Source organism: Budorcas taxicolor, chromosome 2 (assembly GCF_023091745.1).
Source record: "Budorcas taxicolor isolate Tak-1 chromosome 2, Takin1.1, whole genome shotgun sequence".
NCBI classification, from domain to species: Eukaryota; Metazoa; Chordata; class Mammalia; order Artiodactyla; family Bovidae; genus Budorcas; species Budorcas taxicolor.
The window spans coordinates 142,297,296-142,321,836 of record NC_068911.1 but is presented as its reverse complement, the minus strand read 5'-3'; the positions used below and the strand labels follow the sequence as shown (position 1 = coordinate 142,321,836).

Genomic DNA, 24,541 nt, shown 5'->3' with positions numbered 1-24,541 from the left:
ATGACAGCTCCCTTTTTTTTTTTCTATACAAATGGTTAATCTTAAATTGCCTCAGAAATAAGAATATAAAAATATGTGTGTATAGAGAATACATGCATACATATACACACATCTAAGTAGTTTTAAAAAGCACTGGCAGTGACCACTCCACTTGAAAAAATGCATGTATGAATTATCCCATGAAATATCAGCTGCACTATAAAGAAGCACAGATTAAAAACATCCCTTCCTAGTAGTCCAGACTTTAAAAAACATATTTAATAGAAGTTATTTATGAAAATTTCTATACCAGGTAACATAATACTTTATTTGAAATCACTGATAATCTGTCTATTGGGTTAAACACAGGTTATATTCTACTCACTCCTGACAGAATAAGAAAAGCAATGATGAGTTAAATATTAGTGTATTTTAAAACTAACACAGCTTTTAAGATTTGAGCTTTATGTATCTCATAAACATCCCACTTAAAATGAGTAACAAACAGGAAATTCCCATTCGTATATTATTGTACTTCAGTTCATCTGGTCACTCCTTACCATTGCTTTTTCTATTCAAACAGGCATCTATTCTTACTTGTATCCTAGAGAGAGAATTAAAATTCTTAAAAAGTTAATACTTCAGTATTGGATACTGGAGTGTATATAAAGTAAAATCTCTTTTGACACTATTACATTATTTTTTCCTATGTAAAAATTGAGGACAATTTATATGAATCACTTTTTCTCATGTAAAACAGGTTATTCAAGTTGTAGTACCCATATAATATAACTGACAATCCTAGCCATCTGGCCTAATCTGGGGGATCTGACAGTAAGTTTTTGTTAGAGACTGGAAATTATACTGGTCTCTTAAGAAAAAATTTCCAATTCAATACTGACAAATTTTTGCTTATAGTTTTACTGTACATTTTTTAAAAAACAAAAGCCAGAACAAACCCAAGTTGTCCAGGCAAATAAACTCAATTTTTTTTTGTCATGTCTGATATTATAATCCTCTATGTAAGTTTTTTAATTAAAAAGTTATTTCTATATGCCTTGTGTTGGCTGTGTCTATTTCTATATGCCTTGTCGTCTATCTGTGTGGCAAAGCCTTTCCTAAGCCAAAATAAACAGTAAGAAATAAAATTTTACCTTGAAAACACAGAAGAAACCAAGGAAGCTCTACGCCATGCTTAAAAGTGTTAACGTTCCTATTTTCCAAAGCTTATTTCTCAAAACTCATAGTAGCCTGAAAAAGTTTAATGACATTGGTCTTGTTATTTCTTACCATGTGCATTTCATAGCAAGAGTATTTACAAGAATGAAGTAGGTAATACATATGTACTGTCAAAGTGTAATTTGGGACACAATAGTAAACAGTGTATGGATTAACTCTGTACTTTGTCATATATTAGCCTACTTGGTCTTTCTTGGATTAATAAAATATATATCCTTGGAGTCAAAAGTCATTAGTTGCAGAATATTCTTAGCAATTGGTTTTTCTAGTTTAAAAGTTAGACTGGAAATAAGACAATTAAGCTTCCTTTGCTTAATCCACCTCTTAAGCGCTCCATCTATAAAAAAAAAAGTACAGAGCAGAAATCCTATGCTTTCCTGGATTCTTTCCATCATACCAGCATGTTGATGAGTTTCAGTATCTTCATTTTTTTTTTAATGGGGACAAACACACCTGTTTTACCATTCATAGAACTGACTGTAGGTTTCGTGAGATTGTATCAACGTACTTTATAATCTACAACACAAATTTATCTAATAGCTACTTTGCCTTGGCATGTTCAATTCCACACCCTTACAATTCTAGGAATAGTGGAAGTTTACATATATAATAATCTTTTAATCCTCAACACAATACCACACTCTCATAATTACATTCAATGTATAAATCAGTTAGTAGAAGCTCAAAGAGGTTGGCTGATTTGGTTTGCTAAGATCAAACAAACAGAAGGGTCAGGATTCAACTTAATATTACTTCTAAATAGAGGCCTTTTTTCTTTTTTTAGCATAGAGCTAGCAAAAGGGGGTGGGGGTGGGGGGGCAGTGAGAGATCACTGAATAATCTGTCCTTCTAAGACAGCTAACAAAATACCCTGATAAAACTTGTGCTCATATTTTAGAACAACTTGAAAATCCCTGGGCTTCATAATACATTTTTTTTAATATATCAAATATAAGGTGCAAAGTAAAAAATAAATGTTTTTGAAGCTAGGAGAATAAGTATGCCATTCCTAATCAGATGCAAACTTAGTTAGCACACACACAAATCAAAAATGACACGAAACAGGAAAAACTGAAGAACTTCCTTTGCTTTCAGAAAACAGTAAAGAAACCAAAGAAAATTCTTTTTAGAAATTCAGAAAAAAAATTTTTCATAGTAGCTAACAGGCCTTCCTTAGGCATTAAGACACTTTTCTGCTTGTAACCTTAATACAGCCATATTTTTACTTTTCATAAAAATCAAGTCTCCCAGTAAAAATGGTATTTTATCACACTAATCTTTCAATTCCATCACTAAAAATGTAGTTATACACACCAATTTCTAACCTCTTGGAACATTCTGCATAATGGATTTTAGTCACTGGACAGAGTAATTGCTCAGAAAAGCAGCACTGCCTCAACTGTGGTATGATTTGGTAGTCAATATTCTTGTTTTTCAGTAAAAAGGAGATCTCCTAAGCAGAAACACCAGGTTCCTTGTTGTTTCATCGATCAAGAGAACGTTTCTGAGCAGCTTCTGAGCAAACGTTTCTTAACAGGTTGATCACAGATCTGGGGTCTTCACTCCTCATAATGGCACTGCCAGACACAATCATGTTAGCTCCTGCCTGAAAGAAGTAAACACTTTAGGTTATGCCTCAAAGGAAGATGTGGTAAAACCTAAAACAGAACTCCCAGACTAGAGTTTCTACCCTTATATCTAGCAGTCAGCACTTTAACTGTATAAAAGCCACTTCAAGATGAATATACTTAAGCAGCTAGTTCAATGAAGAAAGAAGCTGAAACACTTAAAAGAGGATGTGAAATTATTTTTAAACGTGTAAGAAACATTGACTTTTTGGTAACCCCTAACCCTCTTCTAAATAAACTATAGTGCATCTCTGCTAATACTTAGATAAGGTTTTATCTAAAACCTTTAATCTTCACCTCTATTAAAGTTTTCCCCTTATGTACCAATGCCTCCTCAGCTCCTAAAAAAAAATCAATCTTTTCATCTTTGAACTATGTAGAGGAATTTGCAGACAGTCTAAAAGGACAAGTACTGTTAAAATGTGAGATAATCCATAAAATATGGCAACACTACATTTAAATATCTTCTCATTTTGATGCCAGTAGAAATGGAACATATGCTGATGTATGCTTCTCTGCATTCCAGAATGGTTTTGAGGTGGCTTAAAAAAGATTTTCAAGATGTTTCTCAATATGAAATCAAAGAGTAAAACTGATAACTTATAAAAATGAGTTCAAATTTATCTGAGATTTGACTCAGGGAGGAAAATCCAATCTGTTATATGATTCAGAGCTGAAAGAAAGGGGGACCATTGAGAGAACCGCTGAAGCTGAGAAAAATCTATCCAATGAGAGATACACTGCTGTGCTACAATACAGTGCATTGTCCAACAATGTTCCTCATAAAAATCAAATAAATATTAGTTTTCTAGCGTTCAGTTCAGTTCAGTTCAGTTCAGTCGCTCAGTCGTGTCCAACTCTTTGCGACCCCATGAATCACAGCACTCCAGGCCTCCCTGTCCATCACCATCTCCCGGAGTTCACTCAGACTCACGTCCATCGAGTCCGTGATGCCATCCAGCCATCTCATCCTGGATCGTCCCCTTCTCCTCCTGCCCCCGATCTCTCCCAGCATCAGAGTCTTTTCCAATGAGTCAACTCTTCGCATGAGGTGGCCAAAGTACTGGAGTTTCAGCTTTAGCATCATTCCTTCCAAAGAAATCCCAGGGTTGATCTTCAGAATGGACTGGTTGGATCTCCTTGCAGTCCAAGGGACTCTCAACAATCTCCTCCAACACCACAGTTCAAAAGCATCAATTCTTCGGCACTCAGCCTTCTTCACAGTCCAACTCTCACATCCATACATGACTACTGGAAAAACCATAGCCTTGATTAGACGGACCTTAGTCGGCAAAGTAATGTCTCTGCTTTTGAATATACTATCTAGGTAGGTCATAACTTTTCTTCCAAGGAGTAAGCGTCTTTTAATTTCATGGCTGCAGTCACCATCTGAATTTGGAGCCCAAAAAAATAAAGTCTGACACTGTTTCTACTGTTTCCCCATCTATTTCCCATGAAGTGATGGGACCAGATGCCATGATCTTCGTTTTCTGAATGTTGAGTTTTAAGCCAACTTTTGCACTCTCCACTTTCACTTTCATCAAGAGGCTTTTCAGTTCCTCTTCACTTTCTGCCATAAGGGTGGTGTCATCTGCATATCTGAGGTTATTGATATTTCTCCCAGCAATCTTGATTCCAGCTTGTGTTTCTTCCAGTCCAGTGTTTCTCATGATGTACTCTGCATATAAGTTAAATAAGCAGGGTGACAATATACAGCCTTGACGTACTCCTTTTCCTGTTTGGAACCAGTCTGTTGTTCCATGTCCAGTTCTAACTGTTGCTTCCTGACCTGCATACAGATTTCTCAAGAGGCAGGTCAGGTGGTCTGGGATTCCCATCTCTTGAAGAATTTTCCACAGTTGATTGTGATCCACACAGTGAAAGGCTTTGGCATAGTCAATAAAGCAGAAATAGATGTTTTTCTGGAACTCTCTTGCTTTTTCCATGATCCAGCAGATGCTGGCAATTTGATCTCTGGTTCCTCTGCCTTTTCTAAAACCAGCTTGAACATCAGGAAGTTCACAGTTCACATATTGCTGAAGTCTGGCTTGGAGAATTTTGAGCATTACTTTACTAGCATGTGAGATGAGTGCAATTGTGTGGTAGTTTGAGCATTCTTTGGCATTGCCTTTCTTTGGGATTGGAATGAAAACTGACCTTTTCCAGTCCTGTGGCCACTGCTGAGTTTTCCACATTTGCTGGCATATTGAGTGCAGCACTTTCACAGCATCATCTTTCAGGATTTGAAACAGCTCCACTGGAATTGCATCACCTCCACTAGCTTTGTTCGTAGTGATGCTTTCTAAGGCCCACTTGACTTCACATTCCAAGATGTCTGGCTCTAGATTAGCGATCACATCCTCATGATTATCGGTCGTGAAGATCTTTTTTGTACAGTTCTTCCGTGTATTCTTGCCACCTCTTCTTAATATCTTCTGCTTCTGTTAGGTCCAGACCATTTCTGTCCTTTATCGAGCCCATCTTTGCATGAAATGTGCCCTTGGTATCTCTAATTTTCTTGAAGAGATCTCTGGTCTTTCCCATTCTGTTGTTTTCCTCTATTTCTTTGCACTGATTGCTGAAGAAGGCTTTCTTATCTCTTCTTGCTATTCTTTGGAACTCTGCATTCAGACGCTTATATCTTTCCTTTTCTCCTTTGCTTTTCGCCTCTCTTCTTTTTACAGCTATTTGTAAGGCCTCCCCAGACAGCCATCTTGCTTTTTTGCATTTCTTTTCCATGGGGATGGTCTTGATCCCTCTCTCCTGTACAATGTCACGAACATCACTCCATAGTTCATCAGGCACTCTCGAACATCACTCCATAGTTCATCAGGCACTCTATCTATCAGATCTAGACCCTTAAATCTATTTCTCACTTCCACTGTATTATCATAAGGGATTTGATTTAGGTCATACCTGAATGGTCTAGCAGTTTTCCCTACTTTCTTCAATTTGAGTCTGAATTTGGCAATAAGTAGTTCGTGATCTGAGCCACAGTCAGCTCCCGGTCTTGTTTTTGCTGACTGTATAGAGCTTCTCCATCTTTGGCTGCCAAGAATATAATCAATCTGATTTCGGTGTTGACCATCTGGTGATATCCATGTGTAGAGTCTTCTCTTGTGTTGTTGGAAGAGGGTGTTTGCTATGACCAGTGCATTTTCTTGGCAAAACTCTATTAGTCTTTGCCCTGCTTCATTCCGCATTCCAAGGCCAAATTTGCCTGTTACTCCAGGTGTTTCTTGACTTCCTACTTTTGCATTCCAGTCCCCTATAATGAAAAGGAAATCTTTTTTGGGTGTTAGTTCTAAAAGATCTTGTAGGTCTTCATAAAACCGTTCAACTTCAGTTTCTTCAGCATTACTGGTTGGGGCATAGACTTGGATAACTGTGATATTGAATGGTTTGCCTTGGAGACGAACAGAGATCATATGTCTCAATGTAAGCAGAAACAGTATTAATGACAAAGCACAGATCAGTAAAAATGAATTCTACAGGGGTCAAAAGATATATGCTCACTGTCTGTGTGTCCAGTGTCATCTTCATACTGATCACAGTCAAGCTTTTGATAAGTATCAAGCAGAAAAGTGTGTGACATTTACACAAAACACTGGAAGCAAAAATAGGAAGCAAAAAAAAAAAAACACACACACACAAAACAGGAAGATTCCCTATTTTGGAAAACTGTCTCAAAGGCCCTGGAACGTCTCAATGATATTACACAGGCTGGCAGTCAGCACATTCCTCTTTCAAAGAATTTTTTCATCATTACTGAGATAGCTAGGACTTACTATTTACTTTCCTAGTTTTACATTTAAACAAACAATACTTTTCCAAGAAAGACTATTTAGGAAGTGTAGGGGAAATCTCTTTGGTAGACAAGATCTGTCCTGGCATTACATTTGATAGGAAATTGGTCCAGGTTGCCATCAAGGAGCAGTCTCACCTCTGCGCATTTATGGATAGTGTCAGGACCTACTCCACCATCCACCTCAATGTCCAAAGATGGGAACTGGGTCCTCAACCAATGAACCTAGATATACACAAGGAAATAAATGACTCCTAAGTGGACAGGTAGAGGGAAAGCACATTAAACAAAAAATGAAATGGCCACTAAAATATGACTCCAAATGTCTCACAGAGTAACTTTATATCAATAAAAGTTATGACTGGGGAAAGCCATCTTAATATACTGAAACAAACTTTCATAAAAGCAAGCTTTGCTCTGTTGGCCAAATGGCATTGAATTTGTCATGGACTTGCCGAAAGTATAGTTCACAGAAATAAGGCAAAGATAAAACCCTCAATATTCAATGAAAATTCCATCTACAGGTTACAGTTTCCAGAACAGTTTCCAATGGTTTTGGAAACTAATACGTGGTTATCTCTTCTGATCTCCAAACCTAAATCTCTTTGGGCATCTCTCATCCCATATTCCAATGATATGTAGGCACCCCCATTTCCCTGCCTTCAGAGTAAGGCATAAACATACAAGCAGCCCAAACATACAAGTAGCCCAATACATGCTTACTGAATAAATATACACAATCAACAACCTTACTCCAGAACCAAATACTTTTTTTTACCTTTGGCATCATATCTTCCATGAATTTCTGCCCTCCAAACCCAGGTTCCACTGTCATAACCAAGGCCATATCTATTTGATTAGCCCATGGTGCCAAATACTCAACTGAAGTTCCTGGTTTGATAGCAAGGCCAACCTGTAACAAACAAATTTGTTACATCACATCAATAACTATTTCCATATTACATTATTGTGGTTTATCAGGCCCAGTAGGAAGCTCTATTCTTAAAAAATGGAATACATACATAAATTGTTCAGCTGTAAATTGTTTTTTAAGTCAACATGGATATCACAAGTAAATGTTTCTAAAAGGTAGCAATTTCTAGAAAACATTAGTAGAATGTATTGATTTTATCTGACAAACATGTTATACTTAAAGTCTAGCTTCAATGCTGAAAAACAGCTGTCTACATCTGGTCTTCTTCACCTATCATTTTGGGTCTTCCACCAAACTTTCCCAACTCTGAGAATGAATAGTATAAAACATTACCCTCACTGCTAAGCTCTTACCTTCATTCCATTCTCCCGAATGTCTTTGATCAAAGCTCCTGGGTTGTCAGTAGCCTCGAGATGAAAGGTATATTGATTGGCTCCTGCTACAGCCATTGGCTTTACCCACTGTTCCGGCCTGGACACCATCATGTGCATGTCTGGAAAGAAAAGACATATCCCCTAACTATTACTAAAAGGAAAACAGCTGCTCATATTATTGAAGTCAATCTGTAGTTTTTGCTATTTCAGATATGGACTCTTCTGGCATCATGATAATTGTTAAATAGAAGTTTCGGCATAGATAGCTTCCCTGCATCCTTAAGATAAGGTTTTGGTTAAACACATTTATAAAAAAAAATCCAAAGTTTTTCCACAAAAAGCCTACAGCACTATTTATGAGAAGTAGTAACTAGGAATCAGGAAACCTAAGTTCAGGTTCAGGAAATATCATTGTAAAAAACTTAGATTACATTCTTAGGGAGACAAATAAAGGAGTAAATACAAGTAAAGTTGGTAGTAAACAAAGCCAGTGTTGCTGGAGTCAGGGTGGGGTGGGGGCAGCACTGGGGAGGGAGGATGAGGTAAGAGAAACACTGGATAAAACTACAGAACCCTGTAGACCGTCAGGTTTTATTTTGAATGACACAGAACAAATACTGCAGTACTTAGATCTAACTTCGAAGATCAAGGCAATAAACCTAGTGACTGCAGATGGTGAGCAGTGGTGGGGATTCCGGATATTTTCTGAAGGCAGGGCCAAGAGGGGCTGCTGTGGCTCAGATGTGCGCAGTGAGACAAGGGTCAGATGGTGCAAGGATGTGGGCCTAAGGAGCCAGAACAGAACTGTCACCACTAAGAGGCAGACAACTGCAAAAGGAGGAACAGACTCAGAGGAAAGATCATGTTAACCAGAAGCAGCCTGCCACGTGTCCTTAAATCTAAAGCTCAAATCATATGAAAATGTTTGGGAAGAAACGAGCGTGGCCTTCTTAAACATCTCGACTTAAAACATAATATTAATAGCATTCCACGGGAAAGAGAGGGCAGCTTAAAAGAAGTGAAAGCAAGAAATGATGCAGGAAAAGAAGAAAACGGTAAACTCTCCTGCGCCAGACAGTAGTGAGAAGAGTTTTGGGCTTTTTGCTTCGTAACAGAGAGCACATTTCTGATCCAGCAAAGCTATGTTAAAGAAAGAAAAAATCGAGTATTCCAGAACTCAGTAGCGAAGATTTATAAAATGCAACAAGGCTTTGAAAAACATCAGGAAAACAGAGTATAGAGCCTGATTAACGAAGTCAAGGCTAACATTTATATTTCTAAACTAATAAAAGTAACAAAAATAGAACGTTTCAATAGGCAAAACTTTGTTTTCAGAAGATAAACTCAATTTGGTGTGTTTTTCCTTCATATCATAAACAAGAAAAATTCAATCTGGTTTACGAGACCAAGTTTATTCATTCCTAAGTTACCAGACTAGACAGCTAAGTCATCCCTACTCAATCTCCAGTGTGCAGTCACCACCAGCAACCGTCACTGGACATTCTCTGGTGTTCGGAGAATCAATGACTCAGCGACTCTGCCTGTAATCACAACACAGGTCTCAAATGTTCTACTGTCAGACTCCTTCTGCACTCTTAAAAATTACTGAAGACTCCTCCACCCCAATACTGATGATGTGGGTCATATTTATCAATATTTAATGTATTAGAAAGGCAAACTAAAAAAAAACTTTTAGTGTCTATTTGTGTGTGCTAAGTCACTTCAGCCGTGTGTGACTCTTTGCAACTCCATGGACCGTAGCCTTTCAGGCTTTTCTCCAGGCAAGAACACTGGAGTGGGTTGCCATGTCCTTCTCCAGATGATCTTCCCTGACTCAGGGATCAAAGGTGGGCTCCCGCATTGCAGACAGATTCTTCACCATGTGAAATATGAGGGAAGCTTTTGTGTCTACTTAAGTCAGTCATAAAAAAATGATACTATAAATCCATTACATGTTAATGTAACAGTTGCATTATTTTACATTTTTGCGAGTAGGTAGTGCCTAGCTTGGAGAAGGCAATGGCACCCCACTCTAGTACTCTTGCCTGGAAAATCCCATGGATGGAGGAGCCTGGTAGGCTGCAGTCCATGGGGTCACTAAGAGTTGGACACGACTGAGCAACTTCACTTTCACTTTTCACTTTCATGCATTGGAGAAGGAAATGGCAACCCACTCCAGTGCTCTTGCCTAGAGAATCCCAGGGACGGGGGAGCCTGGTGGGCTGCCGTCTATGGGATCGCACAGAGTCAGACACGACTGAAGGGACTTAGCAGCAGCAGCAGTGCCTGGCTTAAGAGAATACACACCTGTATTCTCACATCTGCTCTGCATTCAATCTGTTGTTTTATAGTAGGGAAAAAAATGCACAGAAAAGGGAGGCGTCCCTACATGCACAGCCTTTTCACTCAAGTATGGATAGTCTACCATTTCTACCCCAAAACTCAACAAGCAGTATGAAAGATTACTGGCAGTGTGGAATCTATAAATCCTGTCAGTGACCTTTCCATACTTTGTTAATGCTAAAACTCGTTAGTCTGTATTTTGAACAGCTCTTTTAAGTACTATTGGTTCACTGAGTTACACAGATCTTCCAAACAGTGACACATTTCTTTATATACTATCCAAAACCCATGTTGTCAATGTCACTACAGATCTTATCAAAGAAGCTGTTAAGCATTGGGAAGCTTTCAAGCTCAAAGCAGCAAATATAAGTTTTCCAAAATTTCAATTTTCACTTGCAAATTCTAACTTTTGTCAGTGGCAACGAAAACTGATGAGCTGCTTTCTTTGAAATGACAGGTTCACGTAGTTAATTTTAAAGACAATATCAGGAAAATATCTAAGTCTGATAACCACAGTTCATTGTCAGTTATTCTTTTAATGGAAAATGGTCTTTGTGAAAAAACCAGCACTTGCAGTCTACAGCTCGAGACAATGAAATGAGTGGTTTTCCTCAAGGAAATGATCATCCTCCAGGGTTCAACAGAAGGGCTTCGTACGTATTACCTTCCTGCTTCGTTACACAAAATACTAAAGAGACGCATGCTCAAGAATCAAGATTTACTAAATCTATCACCTGTTCCAATTCTTCAAGGATACTTACTATGAAGGCATGGTGTGTAAGAACATCACAATACCTGTAGTAACCTGTTCAGTATTACCTGCTCAGTAAAACCGCCTTATCTCTGGCTAGGGCATCAGCAGACTCATTCACCACTGCTTTTGCACCATCGGTACAAATAATGCAAATAATATCAGTACAATTTACAAATCGAACTACAAATAGTTATGACATCATGCTGCTGCTGCTGCTAAGTCGCTTCAGTCGCATCTGTCTGAAAAAGACTCCTACAGGTCCTCACACCATACTTGAAGACCACTGATTTAGATAAGCAAAAATGACTTTTCCCTACCACGTTACATCTTAAGACAGTAAATTCTACTCAATATTAGGACTGAATTGTTAAAAGCTTTAGCAGTTATACATACAGCTTGTGATCTAACTCCTAAGATATATAATGTACCAATTAACCAACAACCAGTATCCAAGAATTACACAAACAACATATAAGATAAAAAACAAAGGTCACAAACACTAAAGCATATGAAATCCATTCATCTTTACTTGAGATTGTCTTCTGGTAAGACTGATTAGCAAGTTTATCACCAAACAACAAACTAAAAGCAGGAATGAAAAAACAGATTGTGGGGGGTGGGGGTGGCAGCTGAGTTGGGCAGAGAAGGGGCACAGAGAGGGGGAGTCAAACAGCAGTGAGAAGTAACAGTTGGGAGACCAACTAAAAGGAAGGGAAAAAGACAAAATTTACATATTTTAAATCCACACAAAGCCAGAATGGTGGATTCTGTGGCCACTGTACAAGGCGTGAGAGGGCAAAGAACACTTTCATCCAACTCCGATAGTTTTAAGGATAAATTTACCCTCGAAAAGTCAGCTTCCAAAACATTAATAATAATTAAAAAAAAAAAGTTCAGGTAATCAGAGGATTCTACTCCATTATTTGGAAATTTCAAAATGGTGAACATATTGGTGGAACACTGTTTCCCTTGAGTCACATGAATTGATAGTCGGTGCCTTCCAAGTGGAACGGGCCTACAGAGGCTCTAACAACCTCCTGCAACGTCAGCAGTGTTCCACAACTGCACTGGTACAGTAGTCACACGTGGCTACTGAGAACTTGCAATGCAGTTAATGCCACTAAGAAACAATTTTTAATTTTAGCTGACTTAAATAGCTACATGAGGCTAGTGATTACCATACTGAACAGAACAGCTAGAGCCCTTCATAAATGGTCCACAAGGTCAATAAATAAATATAAGTTTTACTAAAATTAAGTAATGAATTACATAAATACATATTACTTATAAAAGCTCACCAAATGCCTCCTGTACCAGAGATCTGGCAATAGAGGCTCTGCTAACTTAGTTTAAAACATCAGCAGCAGTGACAAGGATATGTGGGCTGAATCTACATTCCACAGGAGTAACTTCTAGGTCACTACGTGATTTAAAAAAAAACCTTAATTCACATTATCTTACAACACTGAAGTGGAGCGTACACCGACCTGTTCAGTTCAGTTCAGTCGCTCAGTCGTGTCCGACTCTTTGCAACCCCATGAATCACAACATGCCAGGCCTCCCTGTCCATCACCAACTCCTGGAGTTCACTTCACTCAGACTCGCGTCGAGTCAGTGATGCCATCCAGCCATCTCATCCTCTGTCGTCCCCTTCTCCTCCTGCCCCCAATCCCTCCCAGCATCAGAGTCTTTTCCAATGAGTCAACTCTTCGCATGAGGTGGCCAAAGTACTGGAGTTTCAGCTTTAGCATCATTACTTCCAAAGAAATCCCAGGGTTGATCTCCTTCAGAATGGACTGGTTGGATCTCCTTGCAGTCCAAGGGACTCTCAAAAGAGTCTTCTCCAACACAGCAGTCAAAAAGCATCAATTCTTTGGCGCTCAGCCTTCTTCACAGTCCAACTCTCACATCCACACATGACCACTGGAAAAACCATAGCCCTGACTAGACGGACCTTAGTCGGCAAAGTAATGTCTCTGCTTTTGAATATGCTATCCAAGTTGGTCATAACTTTTCTTCCAATTTCATGGCTGCAGTCACCATCTGCAGTGATTTTGGAGCCCAAAATAATAAAGTCTGACACTGCTTCCCCATCTACTTCCCATGAAGTGATGGGACCAGATGCCATGATCTTCGTTTTCTGAATGTTGAGCTTTAAGCCAACTTTTTCACTCTCCACTTTCACTTTCATCAAGAGGCTTTTTAGTTCCTCTTCACTTTCTGCCATAAGGGTGGTGTCATCTGCATATCTGAGGATACTGATATTTCTCCCGGCAATCTTGATTCCAGCTTGTGCTTCTTCCAGCCCAGCGTTTCTTATAATGTATTCTGCATAGAAGTTAAATAAGCAGGGTGACAATGTACAGGCTTGACATACTCCTTTTCCTATCTGGAACCAGTCTGTTGTTCCATGTCCAGTTCTAACTGTTGCTTCTTGACCTGCATACAGGTTTCTAAAGAGGCAGATCAGGTGGTCTGGGATTCCCATCTCTTGAAGAATTTTCCACAGTTTATTGTGATTCACACAGTCAAAAGCTTTGGCATAGTCAATAAAGCCGATGTTTTTCTGGAACTCTCTTGCTTTCTCGATGATCCAGCGGATGTTGGCAATTTGATCTCTGGTTCCTCTGCCTTTTCTAAAACCAGCTTGAACATCTGGAAGTTCATGGTTCACATATTGCTGAAGCCTGGCTTAGAGAATTTTGAGCATTACTTTACTAGCGTGGGAGACCTGTAGAACACTCCAATTTCAATGAATCGACTTCTCATCTAGACCATATATTAACTGATTCCTAAGTTCATTTAACAATCACATTGAGCCTCAGCTGTGTGTCTATGCTATGCTCTGGGAAAACCACCGCAAACCAAGTGAATGAAATCCTGCCCTTAAGGAGTTTAGAGTCTGATAAAAGCAACCACAGATTGAAAGAAATTCTAAGAAAATCAACAAGGTAAAAAGGTTAATTTAGGACAGGGCTCTCTGAAGAAACAACAACATAGGATCTGAGGTGGAAAGATGAGGTAGCACTGATCAAGTGAACACAGTTTAGGCGAAGAGACTCTAGCCAAAGTGCCTAGGCCCCGAAGTGGGCAAGTTCAGCTTCTTACAGGAGGCCAATGAAGGCCCAGCACAGGGGGAGGGAAAAGGGTACACTGTGAAACTGGAAGTTGAGAAATCAACCAGCTACTTCCCCTTTCCTTGAGCAAGATACTCAGCTTCAGATGCCATAAACACCCACTTACCAAAGAAAGGGTCCTGGCCTAGCTGCTTTCGGAGGCTTTCTACCACAGGGTGACCAAAGGTGATGTTGGGAACAAAATGCCTACAAGACAAACAAAATCTTACTCTGAAAATGTTTTCAATTCAGTCTCTGTATTTTTCTCAAAATGTATCCTGATAGACAAACAGGAGATTATCTGCGATTGCAATATTTTTCAATTTAACATTTAACATCAGTTTTAAACACTAAAAATACCCATAGAATTTCAGTTTTACAGAGCAGTAATTCCTTGATATTCCAGTAAATCATAATGTCACATAATTGACCAATTTAATGCTGTAATTCAAAATCCCTGATAGGAAGAAATGAAGGATGACAAAATCAAAACCCCAAAAGTCATATGACTTGCCCAAGTCACATACTAGTTAGGAAGGTCAAGACTCTGATAAAGGTTTCTCAAATCTTAAGCCTATCACAGGTCACCTGTGGCTATCTCTAATCTACTTCTACCACAGGGAACAAAATGACAAGTTTATTTAAGCTGTCTTAAAGATTATCTAAAGAAACTTAAGGTATATTAATAACCACCACTTACTGAAGGTTTGTAACATATCAGATATTGTGCCTTATTTTGTTTCATCTTCACAACAGCCCTCTGAAGTAAATGCTGTTATCATCTCCATTTAAGGAGCATAGGATATAACTTCCCTAAGTCACCCAGTTAATAATTCGTTGGGGCAGGTTTCAAATTAAGGCTTTCTGAAATCAGACCCAAGGCAGTTAACCATTACCCTACTCCAGCTCTCTTGTTGTATGGCGAGCTCACTTCAACATTTAGGCTGGATGCTTCAGAGTACTATATTTTACTTTAAAAAATTTGAGTTTCTCTGCTCACCACAGAAAAGGTTACAATCTCACTGGTACCAAGAGAGGGCTAATGACTCACCACAATTCATGACTGACTGCTACAGTATAGTTGTTGGCAGGAAGCCAGCTCAGCCAAGAACCACATTTCCCAACTCCCTTTAAAACCAGGTTGGCCACGTGACTAATTCTCACAAAAGGGCTGTGAAATATGAACACAAGCGATGCGTGTCACTGCAGAGCCCCGGAGGTTGAATATATTCCTGTTCTGTTCTCATTTTACCCTTCTGCCAGGAAAGAGGCCCTTAAGGGCAGAGACAGGGGATGGAAGGGGACTCTGACGTCCCTGAATTTCTGCATGGAAGGATATTCACACCAAACTACTACATGAAGGAAAAATATAACTTTATAACGTTAAGCCACTGAAATCTAGGCTTTCTTTTGTTAAAGTAGTAGGCATTACCCTGAATGAGGCCTGTAGAGAAAAGCTAAAGTATGCAATATAAGGTAATTGTTCCAGAGGCAAGTAGAATAGCATTTTTTTTTTAAAGGGATAGAGCATGGGGTTCATATCCATGGAATTCTTCAGGCAGGAATATTGCAGTGGGTTGCCATTTCCTTCTCCAGGGGACCTTTTCGACCCAGGGATCAAACTCAGGTTTCCCATGTTACAGGCAGATTCTTTACCATCTAAGCCAGCAGGAAAGCCCCAGATCCCCATGGAATTACAGAATTAATGGAATTTGTAAAGATGGGGAAAGAAATGAACAAAGGTAAAGAAAACCAAGTTAAGCTCAAAGAAAGGGAGACGGTGCTGCCCACCTTGGTTACTATGAATAAAATACAAGGCAAGACTGTGTCACATTAAATGATACAGAATGCCAGGCTCACTGTTTGAACTTTAATACAGATCAAGTAAGGTTTTAAAAGAGAAAGTCAAAGTTGCTCGGTCATGTTCTACACAGTGGGGTTGCAAAGAATCAGACATGAAATTCTCCAGACATGAAATACTGGAGTGGGTAGCCTTTCCCTTCTCCAGGGGATCTTCCCAAGTCAGGGATCAAACTCAGGCCTCCCACATTGCAGGTGGATTCTTTATCAGCTGAGCCACCAGAGAAGCAATGAAAAATTAAGATGGAAACAACACCGTAGTAGCACAACTGACTGAGAGTAAACTGGAAGAAGCAAGGCAAGAGGTGTTGGTAAATGGCAAGAAACAGTAAGAACAGAAACAAGGATAGCAACTGACGGGGTTTTTCTGTTAAGATGCAGTGGGGTGGCGGTGGGGTGGGAAGTGTTGTCAAAGAGAAGAAACCACGGAGCTTTCCAGGTGGTGCTAGTGGTAAAGAACCTGCCTGCCAGTGCAGGAGACGTAAGAGACATAGGTTCGCTCCATGGGCTGGAAGATCCCCTGGAGGAGGGCACGCGAACCCACTCCAGTATTCTTGCCTGGAGAATCCCATGGACAGAGGAACCTGGCTGGCTACAGTCCATGGGGTCACAAAGAGGCAGATACAACTTAAATGACTTAGCACCCAGCACCAAGGCCTTGAGCTTAGATGACAAGAAGGCAGAATGCAGGTTAATAAAGAATTATACAGGACAACTGCCATTCTAAACAATTCCACCATATTAACTCATTAAAATCATGCCAACAATTTAGTGAGACAGGTACCACTGTTTTCTGTATTTTTATAGATGAGAAAGAGAGGCTAGAGCTCACACAACCAGTAAGTGCAGGAGGCAGTCAACCCAGCTCCAAAGTTCAGGCTCTTCTCTGCAAGGCCTGTCTGCCCCTTCACTGACAATAACTAACTGAAAAAAAAAGTCCAAGGGAGGAGAGCCTTAAGAGAGAGAGAGCAGTTGGGGGTGGGGATAGGGGTGGGTGGCTGGGTTGGCAGATAGCATGGAGGATTGAAACAGGGCAGAAGGAGACAGGGGACAAATGAAGAAGATCTGGCCTGGCTAATGGTGGTCTGTGAGACTGTGGGCCCAGTACTGGAAATTTCTGGAAGTTTTTCAAAAGTCAGAAATCTAGTACTAATGTGAAATCTCCCTGGCTTTATATCACCCTAACTAACTTAGGACCCCTTCACGGATCACAGCCTTGTCATGGGAAAGGGGCTTATGTACCTCAATAAAGCTATGAGTCATGTAGTGCACGGCCACCCAAGATGGACAGGGCAAAGTGAAGAGCTCTGATAAAACGTGGTCCACTGGAGGAGAGGGCAAATTGCTCCAGTATTCTTGCCTAGAGAACCCCGTACACAGTTTATGAAAAGGCACAAAGATATGACACTGAAAGATGAGTCCCCCAGGTCAGGAGGTGCCCAATATGCTACGGGAGCACAGTGGAGAAACAGCTCCACAAAGAATGAAGAGGCTGGGCCAAAGTGGAAATGATGCTCAGCAGCGGATGTATATGGTGGGAAAAGTAAAGTCTGAAGCTATAAAGAACAATACAGCATAGGAACCTGGAATGTTAGGTCCATGAATCAAGGTAAACTGGATACGGTCAAACAGGAAATGCTAAGAGTCAACATCGACATCTTAGTGAACCAAAAATGGACTGGAATGGGCGAATTTAATTCAGATGACCATCGTATCTACTACTGTGGGCAAGAATTGATGAAAAGAAATGGAGTAGCCCTCCCAGCCAACAAGAGTCCAAAATGCAGTACTTGGATGCAATCTCAAAACGACAAGAATGATCCTGGCAAATCATTCAATATCACAGTAATCCAACTCTATGCTCCAGCCACTAAAGCCAAAGAAGCTGAAGTTGACTGGTTCTATGAAAATCTCCAAGACCTCCTAGAACTAACACCAAAACAAAAGATGTCCTTTTCATCACAGAGGACTAGAATGCAAAAGTAGGAAGTCAAGAGTTACCTGAATTAACAGGCAAGTTTGGCCGTGGAATACAAAATGAAGCAGGGAAAAGGCTAACAGAGACACTCTGTTGAGAACACACTGGTCATAGCAAACACCCTCTTCCAACAACAGGAGATGATTCTACAAATGGGCATCACCAGATGGTCAGCAGCAACATCAGACTGATTATACTCTTTGCAGCCAAAGATGAAGAAGCTCTACACAGTCAGCAAAGTCAAGACCTGGAGCTGAATGTGGCTCATCTCATGAGCTCCTTACTGCAAAATTCAGGCTTAAATTGAAAAAAGTAGAGAAAACCACTAGGCCATTTAGATTAGACCTAAATCAAACTACTTATTATTGATTATGCAGTGGAGGCAATGAATAAATTCAAGGGATAACATCTGGGTAGAGTGCCTGAAGAACCATGGAAGTTCCTAACACTGTGTAGGAGGAAGCAACCAAAACCATCCTCAAGAAAAAGAAATACAAGGCAAAATGGTTGTCTGAGGAGGTATTACAAACAGCTGAGAAGAGAAGTGAAAGGTAAGGAAAAAATGGAAAGATATACCCAACTGAATGCAGAGTTTCAAAGAAAATAGAGAGATAAGAAGGCCATCTTAAATGAACAATGCAAAGAAGTAGAGGAAAACAACAAAATGGGAAAGAATGGAGATCTCTTTGAGAAAACTGGAGATATCAAAGGAATATTTCATGCAAGGATGAGCATAATAAAGGACAGAAATGGTAAGGACCTAACAGAAGCAGAAGAGATTAAGAAGAGGTGGCAAGAATGCATACAAGAACTATACAAAAGAGGTCTTAACCACCAGGATAACCATGATGGTGGGGTCACTCACCTAGAGCGAGACATCCTGGAGTATGAAGTGGTCCTCAGGAAGCATTACTACAAAAAAACTAATGGAGGTGATGGAATTCCAGCTGAGCTATCTAAAATTGTAAAAGATGATGCTGTAAAGTGCTGCACTCAATATGCCAGCAAATTTGGAAAATTCGGCAATAGACACAGGCGTGGAGAAGGTCAGTTTTCATTCCAATCCCAAAGAAAGGCAATGCCAAAGAATGCTCAAACTACCACACAACTGCACTCATTTCACATGCTAACAAGGTAATGCTCAGCATTCATCAAGCTAGGCTTCAGCAGTATGTGAACTGAGACCTTCCAGATATACATGATGGATTTTAAAAAAGCAGAGGAACCAGAGTTCAAATTGCCAACATCCGCTGGATCATAGAAAAAGCAAGGGAATCTCAGAAAAACATCTATTTCTACTTCATTGACTACGCTAAAGCCTTTGACTGTGTGGATCACCACAAACTGTGGAAAATTCTTAAAGAGATGGAAATACCAGACCATCTTACCTACCTCCTAAGAAACCTTTATGCAGGTGAAGAAGCAACAGTTAGACCAGACATAGAACAATGAACTGGTTCAAAATTGGGAAAGGAGTACAGCAAGGCCATATACTGTCACCCTACTTATTTAACTTACATGGAGAATACATCATGCGACATGGTGAGCTGGATGAATCAAAACCTGGATCAAGATAGCCAGAAGAAATATCAACAACCTCAGACATGCAGCTGATACCACTTTGATGGCAGAAAGGGAAGAGGACCTAAAAAGCCTCTTGATGAGGGTGAAAGAGGAGGGTGAAAAAGCTGGCTTAAACTTAACATTCTAGTATCATGGCATCTAGCCTCATCACTTCTTGGCAAAGAGAAGGGGAAAAAGTGGAAACAGAGACAAACTTTATTTTCCTGGGCTCCATATTCACTGTAGATGGTGACTGCAGACATGAAATTAAAAAATTAAAAGACACTTGCTCCTTGGAGGGCTTCCCCGGTGGTGCAGTGGTAAAGAATCTGCTTGCAATGCCAGAGACCCAGGTTCGAGCCCTGAGTAGGGAAGATCCCCTGGAGAAGAGAATGGCAACCCACTCCAGTATTCTTGCCTGGAGAATTTCACGGACAGAGGAGCCTGGCAGGCTAAAGTCCATTGGGTCGCAAAGAGTTGGACATGACTGAGTGACTAACACTACTACTGCTCCCTGGAAGGAAACCTATGACAAACCTAGACAGCATATTAGAAAGCAGAGACATTCAGTTCAGTTCAGTTGCTCAGTCGTGTCCAACTCTTTGCGACCCCATGAATCGCAACACGCCAGGCCTCCCTGTCCATCACCAACTCCCGGAGTTCACTCAGACTCACATCCATCGAGTCCGTGATGCCATCTAGCCATCTCATCCTGGGTTGTCCCCTTCTCCTCCTGCCCCCAATCTCTCCCAGCATCAGAGTCTTTTCCAATGAGTCAACTCTTCTCATGAGGTGGCCAAAGTACTGGAGTTTCAGCTTTAGCATCATTCCTTCCAACGAAATCCGAAGGTTGATCTCCTTCAGAATGGACTGGTTGGACCTCCTTGCAGTCCAAGGCACTCTCAAGAGTCTTCTCCAACACCACAGTTCAAAAGCATCAATTCTTCGGTGCTCAGCCTTCTTCACAGTCCAACTCTCACATCCATACATGACCACAGGAAAAACCATAGCCTTGATTAGACAGACCTTAGTCGGCAAAGTAATGTCTCTGCTTTTGAATATGCTATCTAGGTTGGTCATAACTTTTCTTCCAAGGAGTAAGCGTCTTTTAATTTCATGGCTGCAGTCACCATCTGCAGTGATATTAGAAAGCAGAGACATTACTTTGCTGAAAAAGATCCATGTAGTCAAAGGTATGGTTTTCAAGTACACATGTATGGATGTGAGAGATGGACCATAAAGAAGGCTTAGCACCAAAGAATTGATGCTTTTGAAATGTGGTGCTTAGAAGACTCTTGAGAGTCCCTTGGACAACAAGATCAAACTAGTCAATCCTAAAGGAAATCAAACCTGAATATTCATTAGAAGGACTGATGCTGAAGCTCTAATACTTTGGTCATCTGATGCGAATAGCCACCTCACAGGAAAACACCCTGATGCTGGGAAAGACAATGCTGGAGGAAAAGGGGGTAACAGAGAATGAGATGGTTGGATGGCATCACCAACTCAATGAACATGACCAAACTCTAGGAGACAGTGAAGGACAGGGAAGCCCGGCATGCTGCAGTTCATGGGGTAACAGAGAGCTGGATGCAACTTAGCAACCAGACAACAACAACTAATTTAGAAATTGCTTATTTGCTCTATTCCTACATTTAAGACCAATACATTTCCAGTCACTTCCTGTGAAGACACATTTATGTTTACATGCTCTCCAATTTTCTTTTCCAGAAAAATCCACCCGTCCTTTACTTCAAATATCCAACCACACTAATGCTCCACCCACCAGTGTTTCCAAAACTTGTTCCTGACTTTCAAAGTCCTTCAGTTTTAATCAGAAGACACAGTGGGGACTTCAGGGAAAGAGAGAGGACCAGAAAACTACCAGTGCATCAAGCTCAATGTACTGTTGAAGATTTTTAAAGGGCAAGGAAGAGGAAAAGCATGGAGGCAGAAAGTGGAGGGAGTCCACAGCCCCTCGTTCATACCCTGGGCCTAAGCGGCACTGCAATTTAGCCAGGCCCTGCCTGTTCTGATGGGACACTGGGGAAGGGGCTGAACCTCCCCAACTGGTTTCCTATTGCAAAAGGGGAATGAAAGTAACTCAAAGTTGTGATGCTTAACAGGGAAAGGCTTTTAAAATAGTGTATGTAAAATTTGCTTATTTTCAAACCAAGATGTTTCTCAGTAAAAGGGTAAAGGAGTCAATAAAAAACAAATACATTTACTTAACAAGCTCAAGGACTGCCATAGGCCTGGGAGGGGCAAGAGATTTCTTAGAAGATACCTCTATTATGATAAAACCATTCATCCAACCAATTATAACTAGGCCTGCCATAGTGCTTTTCCTGCAGAGAATAGAGGTGAGCTCTGCTTTCAGGGCGTTTACCGTGCAGTAGGGGATATGAAACAAATAACAAAAATATAAACTAGCTGTCTCTCAAAGACAGACAATATCTTAATCATTCTCTGTAAGCCGAGTACCCAGAGAAGACAGTTTCTGAGACAAAACAAACCGCTGCCTGCTTCCAATTCTGGTTCCACCATTTCCTAGCTACAAGGGAACTTAATCTCTCTTTATATTAGACTCCTCACTGTCAACTCTGGTGCTGGTAACAGCTCATGGGGCTACATGAGATAATTCACAAAAAGTATTAGAACAGGGGATATACGTATACCTATGGCTGATTCAGGGCTTCCCTTGTAGCTCAGTAGGTAAAGAATCTGCCTGCAATGCAGGAGACCTGGGTTTGATTCCTGGGTCGGGAAGATCCCCTGGAGAAGGAAATGGCAATCCACTCCAGTATCCTTGCCTGGAAAAATCCCATGGACAGAGGAGCCTGGCGGGCTACAGTCCACGGGGTCGAAAGAGTCGGACACAATTTAGCAACTAAATCACCACCACCACCATGGCTGATTTATGTTGAGGTTTCACAGGAAATAAAATTCTGTAAAGCAATTACCCCTCAATAAAAAATAAATTTAAAAGAAAAAAAAACTCTAAAAAAAAGTATTAGAACAGAAACAAATCGAGTGTTCTTTATGAGCTCTATATTTATCATTACCTATTGTTATCATTGATATTCTGATTGGTAAACTGGGACAAATTATTTTCTCCATTCATTCACTTAAACATGGTTAGACTATACTCATATGTGCTAAGTCATTTCAGTTGTGTCCAACTCTTTGCAACCCTATGGACTGTAGCCTGCCAGGCTCCTTTGTCCATGGGATTTTCCAGGCAAGAATACTGGAGTGGGTTGCCATTTCCTCCTCCAGGGGATCTTTCCAACCCAAGGATCGAACCCGTGTCTCCTGTGTCTCCTGCATTAGCAGACGCTAGTTCTTTACCACTAGCACCACCTGGGAAGTCTGTTCTATCCCGAGACTCCTAAGTGACTCAGAATTTTGTCACATTCTATATCTCAAACACAAAAATGTAGCTACCCATCTGTAAGTACATACTCCAGTAACTTTTGGAAGTTCAGGGCTTTCAAGCAAAGGTGTCAAAAAACAAAGTAGGTAAGTAGAATGACATGCGATAGCACACTAAAAAGCTATGTTTTGGAAGAAGTAATATTTTGGAGAAGGAAATGGTAACCCATTCCAGTGTTCGTGCCTGGGAAATCCCATGGACAGAGGAAAACTTTAAGGTTAAGATTTTGCCATTAAACAGTTGGGCACAGTGTTGAAGTAACTGAATGAAATGGAAAAGAGAAACAGCAGATCTAACCAGACCAAAGAAGACGAATCTTTCATGAGTGACACTGAAAAGGGAAATGACTGGTAATTTTTGTAAAAACCAGGAATTTGCATATTTGCATGAGGGTACACAGAGATTTTACCTATTTTCAATAAATTTACTCTTCTGCTCCAAACCATGGTTAATGGCTGTTTTGATCTTATGGCAGTTATCAGTGCGGCAAATGCAAGTTGCAACTCTGTCACAATGTGCGTAAACTTGAGGGAGTATTAACTGTTTTCTCTAGCTTTGTTCCTCATTTTATAACCAACTTATGAAACTAGCATCAATCTGATTTCAAACAATATTGATTATGGGCTATAACTACAGTGCTTAAAAATTACTTACAAAAAACTGACCTCCCTGAAGAGCAGGGTGCCTGAAGAGAAAATAGATAGGAAAATCAAAATTCGAACAATGAGACAACAATTATCATCAATTATAGAAAATTTACCATGTGCCAGGCATTGTAAACTACCTGTACCAGCTCATTTCATCTTCCAAAGATGCCTGGGCTGTAGAGTGTTATTACTCCCACTTTTCACAGAATGAAACTGAAGCTCAATGAGGTTAAATGGCTTGTCCCAAGTAACCTAGCAAGTGGCAGAACTCGGGCGTTCTCACTCCAGGTGCAAAGCTCATCATCGTTATACAAGTCTGTCTCCCCAGCAATGCCACTAACTAGCTATATGAGCTTGGGCAAGTCATGCCTATCCCCTTGGGCCTCAGTTTCTCCAACTGAAAGTGAGAGATAGGTCCTAGAGATTTAAGGCCGCTTCCGGGTGCTAAGTGCTAGAAGAATTCACATTACGTGGGGGGGAGAGGAGGAGATGAGGCTCGGGACACGGTCGCAGCCCAGGTCCCCTCCAAGCGGAGCCTCCTGGGTTTCCACCTCAGGCCCCTTCCTCAGTACCGCGTTCAGAGTGAGGCGCTTCGCGGCACAGGGACGCCGTGCACCTAACAGGTACTCAGTCAATGGGAGCCTATCCCGCCCCACGCGACAACCCAGGCCCGAACCCCGCGGAGAGTTACCCGTCCATTACATCCAGGTGCAGATAATCAGCCCCAGAGTCCAGCATCCGGAGGCACTCGGCCCCTAAACTGGCCAGGTCACTGTTGAGGATGGACGGGCCAATCTTGCAACCAGACGCCATGGTGCTAGTGCTGCAACGCAAGCTACTGCACAAGAGCCCGGCTAGATGAAGGCGTCGTGCCCAGATTGGCCG

General features: G+C 40.7%; 1 protein-coding gene across 1 annotated transcript; it reads right to left on the bottom strand.

Moving 5' to 3' along the window:
• Window positions 1–2,052: 2,052 nt before the first annotated feature.
• RPE (ribulose-5-phosphate-3-epimerase) lies at window positions 2,053–24,469 on the bottom strand. Its single transcript, XM_052635436.1, has 6 exons — window positions 24,348–24,469; window positions 14,300–14,379; window positions 7,939–8,078; window positions 7,430–7,564; window positions 6,790–6,876; window positions 2,053–2,824 (listed from the first exon to the last, which is right to left on the bottom strand). Exons 1-6 carry the CDS (start codon window positions 24,467–24,469, stop codon window positions 2,702–2,704), a joined length of 687 nt encoding a protein of 228 aa, XP_052491396.1. The 3' UTR covers window positions 2,053–2,701.
• Window positions 24,470–24,541: the final 72 nt, after the last annotated feature.